At 38.9% G+C, this 10,280-nt stretch overlaps 1 protein-coding gene and 2 non-coding genes across 3 annotated transcripts; all 3 read right to left on the bottom strand.

Annotated features, from left to right (window-relative positions):
- Positions 1–74: 74 nt before the first annotated feature.
- CCT6A (chaperonin containing TCP1 subunit 6A) lies at positions 75–9,965 on the bottom strand. Its single transcript, XM_067706011.1, has 14 exons — positions 9,724–9,965; positions 9,213–9,276; positions 7,659–7,793; positions 6,625–6,798; positions 5,747–5,850; positions 5,026–5,136; positions 4,635–4,794; positions 4,468–4,550; positions 3,709–3,805; positions 3,249–3,396; positions 2,692–2,825; positions 1,983–2,085; positions 730–802; positions 75–470 (listed from the first exon to the last, which is right to left on the bottom strand). The coding sequence occupies exons 1-14, from the start codon at positions 9,858–9,860 to the stop codon at positions 398–400; spliced, it is 1,596 nt and encodes a 531-aa protein (XP_067562112.1). The 5' UTR covers positions 9,861–9,965; the 3' UTR covers positions 75–397.
- Positions 3,061–3,200, bottom strand: LOC137208234 (small nucleolar RNA SNORA15). Its single transcript, XR_010935554.1, has one exon. It is a non-coding gene; the product is annotated as a small nucleolar RNA SNORA15 (small nucleolar RNA).
- On the bottom strand, positions 6,931–7,064 carry LOC137208238 (small nucleolar RNA SNORA22). The gene has a single exon (XR_010935558.1). It is a non-coding gene; the product is annotated as a small nucleolar RNA SNORA22 (small nucleolar RNA).
- Positions 9,966–10,280: the final 315 nt, after the last annotated feature.

Genomic DNA, 10,280 nt, shown 5'->3' on the forward strand with positions numbered 1-10,280 from the left:
ACTTAAATGCTTAATGACGGGGAACTATTGGAGATAAATTAAAATACATTCATTAGAAGATTAAACCATTAAAATGTTTTTCAAGGAATATTTAATACGATAGATAATATATGCTTATCTAACATGTATTTTTATATCACTGAAGCTAAAGCAAAACATCCTGTTTATTGGTAAGTATGGCCTGTATGTGTACACTACAGTGCAATTTAAAAAATATTGTAATTATAATTTCAGAACTTCAGAATCTGAACAGATGCCAGTGTTCTCTCCTTTTTTTATATGGGAAAAGAAAATCCTTTGAAAATCATTTGAAGCTTGGACAAAACTTCCATAGCTATATTCTTAGGATCACTCTGTAGAATCTTCATGATTCAGATGATACAAGGGAAGCTTCAATTCAACCTTTTAGAGAAGACATTCCAGCTCTCATGATCTCATCAACCAGGAGAATGTTGGTGGCAATCACAGTGCTGAAAAGGGGGGAAAAAAATCAGACTACTCAGGTTTGAGGTATGAACTCTAATTCAACTCACAATTCAACTCAATCTCCAACTAAATTGCACAAATTATATCCAGTCAGGTTTCCCCTTTGCTTTCCATACACAGAAGGCTCACTTAGTTGCTGCCTTTGACTGATTACCTTTTCTTATGGAAAGAAAATTAAACATACCAATTTTAAAGAGTATGAATATTCCCCAAATGTTATAATTTTGGCTTTCCCAAACTTACCAGGAATGAAGAAGCTGTTTCTTTACACAATAGTTATCCCATACGCCTACTTCTGCTGCTACCATTGGCTCACCTGAAAAGTAACCCAGTATTCTTAAAATCATATAGAGCAGGTCATATGATCAGAATACTGTCTGAAAGAACTAATAAGAGTATTTTGTGCTGCTTCACTCATCAATGGTCACTCATTTCCTCCAGTATTATCTATGAGAACCCAAAGTTCCTCAATTTAGCCCAATGTTGTACTCCAGACCATGACTCCTGTGCACAGCAGCTTTGATGAGCGACTGACCTCTACTTAGAATGCTTCCAGTGATAGGAATGCTCTATTTGGTTATCAAATTTTTGAACATCTGTTTTTCTGGAGACGTTCCTATTTATCCATATTAAAGTACAGCACCTGAACTATAATCTGGCAAAACAGGCTTATCATTACCCTCATTCCAGAAATCTTTTAAATTAATTGGGAGACTGGGACTGACATATACACACTACTATATATATATATAAAATAGATAGTAACCTACTGTATAGCACAGGGAACTCTACGCAATACTCTGTAATGACCTACATGGGAACAGAATCTAAGAGTGGATATATGTATATGTATAACTGATTCACTTCGCCATACAGCCGAAACTAACACAACATTGTAAATCAACTATACTACAATAAAAGTTAATTTAAAAAAAAGAAACCTTTTATATTAACTTGAATGTGAATGATGCTGTTCACAATAGGTCTTACACATACTGCACAGATGTATCTCAGTTATCTCTCTTCCACTTCGTACTTGTATAATTTGGATTACACTGGCCTAAGATCAGGGTTTCACTCATTTTATTAGATTTGGTTCCCTCTTCCTGCATTTTTTGCTATCCTCAGCCTTTTTTCACCCATGAGTATGATCATGAAATGTATCATTTTAATCAAAGTCCCTGATAAAAAACAGTAAAGCAAGCTCAACATGAAACCCTTCAACATTAACCCAAACCACCTACCACAACTCAGCAATATCAACAAATCTGTACTCTTCTAAATTATTCAAATGTCTCCTCAATTCCCTTTATTTCTGTATCTAGTCATTACATTTTTGTGTCATACTTTAGAACCCAGAGATCCCGGATAGCACTGGTGTCAAAGAGCAAAAGCAACTCCAAGATTCTTCTCTCTCCCATTTTTTTTGTCCTTCCTGGTCTTACCTCACCTATAGTATCTAGTTCACCCCCTACAAATAGTCACATCCTCCTTACCTGTGTTCAAGTCTACACCCACAAGTTGACCTGATTCTGAATGCTCTGCTTTAACTTTAACTAGTGTTTCCTGAAGGTCAAAACCAGAGTTCTGAGCAAGAACCTAAAGGAAACAAATTTATTTAAAAGACAGGACCTAATAACAGATAGTCAAGTCTGTAACAAATGAACAGTATTTCCAATTAATAGTTAACAAAACAAAACAAAAAACCAAACCTTTAATAAGTGAAAACAGACCGGTATTTATGTTCACTTTAGAGAATGACTAGATATACATTACCAACCAACTCACTAATCCACCCCAAGCCCAGCAATACACTGGTCATAAACTGTACCCTCAAGTAAGCATACAATAGAAAAATCACAGTATTAACCTTAGTTTAAAACAAAAACAAAAAGCAAGTTTGTACCCCCGCACTGCAAACCCTCTTAAAACAGCTATCTCTTGCCATCTCAAGTTTGTACCCGCACACTGCAAACCCTCTTAAAACAGCTATCTCTTGCCATCTGAAACATCAGATATTCAAGCCTCCCCTCCAGAGGAACCAATACGTTCAGATAATAAGAAATACCTGTTCTAGTGTTAGGGTGAAAACTGATGAACCCTTTTTATTCAAAATCCACATTATGAAAAAACCCACATTAGCAAAAAGTTTTCATCAGATGAATCATTTTGGTGTAGTTTAGAAAACAGTTAAAGCAGTCACACCTTGGGAATAATGAGCAATGCATCAGCAAATGCTTGAACTCCAAGTTGGGCCCTGCCCTTTACACTGGGCTTGTATTTAATCAGGGCTTCTGCCATTGCCACTTCCACTGCACCAGCACCTGGAACTACACAGCCTGTTGGGTGGGAGGAAGAGAGAAATGCTAAGCTACAAAGAAAATAAAACTGTATGGGCAATTGTAAGAAAATATATAAATTAAAACACACAGGAAATCCATTAATTTGAGAATTCAGTATAACCACAGCAATTTTAGTATTACATTTGAAAGCAATACAGGCAACATTATCAAACAGCAGAATGATTTAACTAGCACATGGAAAATCCTGAAAGCTCTTAGTATTAGTTCATTTATTTGTACCTTCTTTTAACAACAGCATGCCATGAAAAAACTTAGCATACCATCATAGCCATTTTAAAGGTAAAACTTTACTTTTGCATGGTGTCTGGCTGTGTAAACTACTGATAAAAAGAACACAGTATTCAGCCATGCCTTTTAGACTAGCAAAAGAATATAATTTAAATACAGTGACGATCTTACCATCATCAATAGCATTTTTAACAGCCCTCAAGCCATCTCTTATTGCATCTTTGATTTGAGTAAGTGTGTGCTTATTTGGTCCTTTGATCAATAATGTGACGGATCGAGGATTGTTACAGTTCTCAATAAAGGTGAACTTCTCTTCTCCCTGTGTGAAGAGACAGTATTTTCAAAAACCAGGATACGGTTGTGCAAAGAATGACCAAATGAGAGGGCCTTATGAAGGAATAAGTAGCATATTAATAGGGCACAGCACTGATCACATTAAAGCAAATAACTTCTTTTAAAAAGTCACATAAAAGAAATGTGATTTTCCCATCAATGGCTTATTACTACATATAAATCATCAAAATGTATATTAACAAAGCAAAAATATCATCCGAAGTTTGAATGAATTTTTAACTACTGAAGAATTCATGAGTCAAAAAGTAGTATTATTTTGGAAAGAAAATACACTTACCAATGTATATTCATAGACAAGTCCTGCATGTCCCAAACAATCAGGATTTAGGTCTTCAAGAGAATTTAGGGCTACCCCACCACAAGCAAGAGTCAGCCTGAAATATTCAAGTGTTTTAAGGGAGATGCAGAAGGGATTTTATTAGTTATGTTTAGAGATTAATATTTTTAGAAAGCAATCTTTATCAGAATTACATGCGAAAATTATATTCCAAAATATATTTTAGCTTAAGCCTTTCCATTCACCACCAACTAGCTGAAAACTGGTCTTTTCTCCTAACTCTCCATTTAAGCCACTCTTTAAGTCAGCAAATACTCCTCTGATATGAAATCTAAAGGTGCACAGAGCTCTTCATCATGGTGAGCTCTTTGGAAGAAAGTATTCCTCTGAAACCCTTGATGCTGTCTCTTGACATGGAAAAATATGTACGGTATAGGTCATCATTTAAAAATAAAACAAGTATATCAACAATCATAGCAGCACTATTCACAACAGCCAAGGCAGAAACCCAAATAAATGTCCACTGACAGATAAAGGAATAAACGAAACTAAATGTGGTATATACCCATACAGTGGAATATTATCTTTAAAAAGAAATGTGATCCTGGAAAACACAGGTAATGTGATAAATTTTATATTATGTATATTTATCGCAATAAAAAATAAGAAAAATCACAAAAATAAGAGGAAAAAAAGGAATAATTTAAGTTAACTTGCAAAATAAGTTAAATTCACATCACAGATAATCTGTATCCGTACCTTTCCATATTTCTCCTTTTAGCTCTGCGCAGAGCTACTATGCCTTCTTTTGCAAGAGCATCTAAGGAAAAGGGGTCAATTCCCTGTTAACAACAACAAAAAATGTTTCAATATTTTACCTTTAAAATAAAAAGATACACAGTAGTTTATGAAACAAAATTTCTCACCTTTTGATTAATAACAACAAATCCTTTATCTGAATCACCACAGACTTTCTTTTTCAGGTCTATTATTTTTTTAACTCTGTCTTCAATGAATTTTCTTTCAGCTTTCACTAGTTTCTCTCTCTCCTCTGCACTCTTGTAAAAAAAGCCAGAATTCACTTCTCTAAAAAAAGGAAGTTACAGAAAGGGGAGGAAATATTTAGCAAATAGTCACCGAGCTCCAATTCTACCCCTGGTACGTTTTCAGAGACTATTTCCTGTAATTTTCCGAAACCCCATCGAGGCATTATTGTCCGTACAGCCGGGAAACTGATTCTCACAAAAAAGTGACTTACCCCAAATATCAACCTCTTCCACCTCTCTTCCATTTTTAAGGAGATATATATAAACTCACGTTTTTTCATATTCTAATGACACGTTGCATGTGAGGATGTACACATCTTCTACTCTCTTTTTCATATCAGGATGCCGTGCCCCATGGTCCAAAACAAGACCTCTGATCAAGCTGTTACAACACATAAAAATTATATTCTTATTGATTTCCAGATGGGGTGTAACATATGCTAACAAAACTAAAACAATGAATTGAGACTGTATTGATAATTTTCACACAATCAGCTTTATTTCTTGAGCTATTTGAACAGGACTTTTGGGTAATACGTAGCAAGGTTCAATTGTGAAAAAGCAGAATTCCAGAACATGACAAAAACAAGCCATTCAAATGAAAGTAACAACCCCGTCTTGTGCAGAAGATTCTGCAGAGAAATAGTCACAAGTTTGGTAGGCTATTAAACTGTGATCACCTCATTTAAAAAACGCTTCCAAACTAGGTCTTTTAAATAATTTTCTTTAAAATTCCCTGAAGTCTCCCATATGCTTTGTTCAATAAATGCCAAATGACTGATGTAGTTGACTATCCAGAATCATTCTATGTAAAAATACATACCATTAACTTCATTTCAAGAGGAAACAGATACTACTGAGTAAATGAAATACTCATCTAGGCAATATACGTTAATTCAAAGACAAAAAAAAAAAACAGGCAAAATATATGTATTGTATAAACTCCTTCGAGTTTGTAAACACTCTTTATTTCATAGCATTCTACCACCTACCTTGTATCGGTTTCAGATTTATGTTTCATCTCCATGATCTCAACCATGAAGAGGTCAATAGGTTCATCTTGTTTTTTAATGGCTAAAATGGAGTCCACTACAGCCTGCAACAGAGTATAACCATTCAATGAATTTGACTAGCAGAAGTTGAGACACTTATGTTGTTTGTTTAATCTTCAGAAAAGTTTAAAGCAGACAGCTTCTCGTCTTTAAAAATGTCTGTACTGATCTAAGTCTTTTTTTTTTTTTTTTTTTTTTTTGCGGTACGTGGGCCTCTCACTGTTGTGGCCTCTCCCGTTGCGAAGCCCAGGCTCCGGACGGGCAGGCTCAGCGGCCATGGCTCACGGGCCCAGCCGCTCCGCAGCATGTGGGATCTTCCCGGACCGGGGCACGAACCTGTGTCCCCTGCATCGGCAGGCGGACTCTCAACCACTGCTCCACCAGGGAAGCCCCCCAAGTCTTTTTTTTACACGCTAATAGAATGCATTATTTGTAAAGGGCTGAAGTCATCTACATTTCTGAAACCTCAATGTGTAATTACCTAAAGAATCACTGACATCTCTACTACTAGTGGCTTTTTAATAAGGAAATCTCCATTTTAGAAACCTCTTTTACTGAAAGCTCTGATTATACCTTCATAACCTGGCCAGGTATGCTATTACGATTTTCTCACTTTACTTATTTTTTCTATTTTTAGGGCCACAGATCAGGTTATCACTGCCACAAAAATGAACCTACTTACTCCACACAGGATGGTACTGTGAAGACTTCAGATGGCACTCTATAACTGGAATTAGTAAGAATACTGATGTTTCCAGTTGCCAGGGGTTTTCAGTATAGATGTAATGTACCAGACACATATCAAATTTAACACATACCTCTGTTAAGACATCAGCAAGTTCAGCATGAACTTTAGTACGTAGAGATGTTCTGGCCACATCTATAAGTGTTTCTCTGTCCATCTCTTTGCTTACTTTGACTTGTTCCAAAAACTGAAGTGCCTTTTCCTTTGCAGCTTCAAATCCTTCCGTAATTATTCTGGGATGAAGACCCTATAATAAACACACAATTACAAAACCGCCACTAACAACAGAGACCTTCAGTTAGATGCAACTATAGCTCACGATAAAGCAAATTTATGAAGGGATATTCTGGATCATTCATACCCTTAAACACAATTAATATAATGTGCTGACTTTCTGAATACATTTAAAAGGATAAATAGTCCTTTCAATGCAGAGGAAAAGAACAGACATTGCTCTAGCACAGAGTCAAACCCAAGGGAACTATAAAGCACACTTGGGTGTTCACTGTGCAAACCACAAGGGATAACACCCAAAACTCAATACTGTGTCATAACAACTGGCAGTCAATAGGACCATTATATCTTTCCTATAGGTGATATGAAATTAATTCACACCATTTACTAATAAAATAAACAGGGAGACTAAGAGTCTGCTTTCTCTCTCTTCCCAGGAATTCTTCCTAACATCAGATTAGTACTCACTGAGGTTTGCTTTAACCTTGGAACTACTGAGGGCTAAAAAAGTTGTAGTATTCTTATTTAAATTCAAGGTTTTTGTTAGCTTTTTCCTTAAAAATATGCCTAATCCTGAATATTCCATTTCTACATCACAATTATTAATCTGTTATAGGCATATAAAAACTGTATATGCAATGCAACTTGATAAAAAACACATTTCAGGCCAAGGAAGATTCTTCAACTCATCCAGGATCATAGTAAGTTTGTGTCAGAGTAGGATACAGACCCTTGTTCCCATATTTAACCCCATGCTCTTTACATTCTATTATATGGCCTCAGTTACCACTAGCACATCAGTTTTTATAAGTAAAAGTAAGATTATTTCCTATACACAATAAAATATCACAGAAACACGAGAATCATGTATACTTCAGAAATGTAGAGATCCGCCTGCTTCAGGAGCTCTCCAATAATTAGGACATTGGAAGTGGTACCATCACCAGTTATGTCATCCTGGGCTGTTGCTACTTTGGCTATTAAGGAGGCTGTTGGGTGTTGAATTTGCTGCAGGTAGAGAAAGAAAAAAATTCGTGGAACAACTTAAAAATGAAAACAGCCCAAATATACCTTAAAATGTGTGAAAGGCTAATCTATCTGCACAAAATGCCCAAGTGTACAGCTACATATTACTCTGATTAAAAACTCATCATTAGCTATCAGTTTATGATGACAGAAACACCTTCCTATATAAATTTGTTTCCTTCTTAGATTATCTCCACTTTACTAATGAGGAAATGTGAGACCCAGTTAAGGTTAACTCAAGGGGATAGAACTAACAAGAACAATACTTTCAAATCCATGTTCCATGCATGCCTCTTTATGACAATTTTAAGATTCTTGTGAGAATAAACCAAGTGCCTTTTAAATGAAAGCCTGGCTGCCCAGTTTACTTGGCACTGAACAAATAATTAAAATGAAAAAAGAAAAGAAAAGAAAAACTTAGCCTCTTTAGCAAAGATCATCAGTGGATGCTAAGTAACTCTGGAAAGGTTTTGGAAAAACAGAATATTCATTGTTTGTCACCCACAGATTCTTAATTACAAAGGCTCCAACATGGCTCCTGCACTGCTTTTGTCTTCTTATACTCCTTTAATCCTGTACAGTTGTCCAGTCTTTTATGTCTTTGGGGACACTCACAGTTTTAAGAATCTAAGCAGACTATCATTCAATTAGGGAAAATTTAAAAGTCATGTAGAGACGGCTTTTCTGACATCAAGTTTAAACTAACTATGGCTCCTACTGTTCTCTGCTAGCACAGGCCACCACTTAAGCCACGGAACAAAAACTACACCTTCTAGGTTAGCTATTCCTTACTGAAGATATTTACAAACACCTGGAATGTTGAAGGCATGATATGCTATTATCAAAACTCTAAATTTTACTCTAAACTCAAAACATAGGCAAGTCATTTCCTTTTCTAGGATTTGAACTGTTAGGTTTTGGAAACTTAGGGATGAATAAAATGACTGCTCTTCTCAGTTAACCTCAGATTCTTAGTCACTGGGACTTTAAAAATGGTAGTTTTATTTCTCCTCCAGTTGGTGGTGGAGAAGTGTGATATAACAAAAGAAATGCTGTTTGAAAAAGTATAACCATCCTGTCACATTTTGCTTCCCTGATTATGTCAATTGCTCTCAGTTTTTATTAGAATTTTAGTAATTAAAACCCTTTAACGAAGGCTTTAAATGGCAAGGGCAGGGGATTCAAAAGGAAGTTTATTAGATTCCAGGGCTCTCACTGTATCCTACTGTCAACAACAGTACTGATTACATTTTTTCTACTTCTTCTGTTGTCTGGAAAACTACCTGTTGAGAAGGATGAATATGATTTTCTCCTACTTTGTAAAATAGTAAAAGTCTTCCTACAAATCAAATGTACTACGGAAAACCAAGACATTTTGGACCTAGTCTAGCAGCCTCTCACCATTTCATGAAGCAGCACATTTCCATCTTTAGTGAGCTTGATGTCTCCAGCACCAGAAACAAGCCTGTTCAATGGGCAGAAATGAATCACAGTGTGACTTTTTCAATAGAGACTAAATTAAGAGGCCCATAAAAATCGGGCTTTACCCAGATCCTCAGGAGCTGGGGCCAAGGGTTGGTTCTCTAATTCCGGTAACAGGAATGGTGCAATGCCCACCCCTCCCGTCTGGGAAACAGTCCTCAGGGTCTCTTAGGTCCCAAGCGCGCGGGGCGGCGAGGGCCGCGCAGCGCACGCGGGCAGCTTTGTTCTCGGCGGAGGCGGCATCGACCACCAAAGGAAACGGCCAGGGCAAGAAATAGGACCGACCCGGGACAATGCGGGGAAGAAAGGCCGCCGCGGCGAGCGCAGAGGCCCGGAGGCGGCGGGCTCTAGGCCTCAGTCCCCGGCGCAGGCCCGCGACAGCGCGAGGTGCGCGATGCCAGCCCAGCCCTCCCCGCCAGCCCCGCCTTACATCTTCATGGTGCCCTTAGGCCCCAAGTTGGTCCTCAGCACGTCCTGCAGCCCCCGGGCCGCGCTGATGTTGACCGCCAACGCCGCCTGGGCTCGGGCCACCTCAGCCTTGGGATTCAGGGTCTTCACGGCCGCCATAGCTGACCCAGCAGAAGAAAATGAGGGAACCCGGTATCCGGAGAGCTCAGAGCCGGTTCAGCGTGGCTGTGAGGCGCTATCCGGGTCTTCTGGAAAAGTCGGGCGCGCCGGGCCCGCCTCCAGCGTGCCCGCGCGCCGCCGCCATTGGGCCTTGGGTCGGCCGGTGCCACTCATTGGGTCGCGGCCGCACGTAGCCCCGCCCCTCTCGTTGGCCGCGGCGCCATTGAGCTCGGGAGGAGCGTTTCCCCCTGGCAACCAGGGCTCGCAGGGTGCCCCGCGCGCTCCCTAGCGCCGGGTTTTGCTGACCCCGGACCAGAGGGCGTAGGCGGAGCGGGCTTGTTGGCCGCGTGCGTCAGGGCGTGAGGGGAGAGGCGGCTGCTCTTTCCCGGAGGTCTCCGGCCGCAGGGTGTAGGGTGGGCC

This window comes from Pseudorca crassidens, chromosome 15, assembly GCF_039906515.1.
Source record: "Pseudorca crassidens isolate mPseCra1 chromosome 15, mPseCra1.hap1, whole genome shotgun sequence".
In the NCBI taxonomy this organism is placed as follows: Eukaryota; Metazoa; Chordata; class Mammalia; order Artiodactyla; family Delphinidae; genus Pseudorca; species Pseudorca crassidens.

Coding starts and splice junctions, on each gene's coding strand:
- CCT6A (XM_067706011.1), bottom strand. CDS start 9,860: ATGGCGGCCGTGAAGACCCTGAATCCCAAGGCTGAGGTGGCCCGAGCC. Junction 9,277..9,723: donor CCTAAGGGCACCATGAAGAT/GTAAGGCGGGGC, acceptor CCCATTGAACAG/GCTTGTTTCTGGTGCTGGAG. Junction 5,137..5,746: donor AAATCTGAAACCGATACAAG/GTAGGTGGTAGA, acceptor GTGTTGTAACAG/CTTGATCAGAGGTCTTGTTT.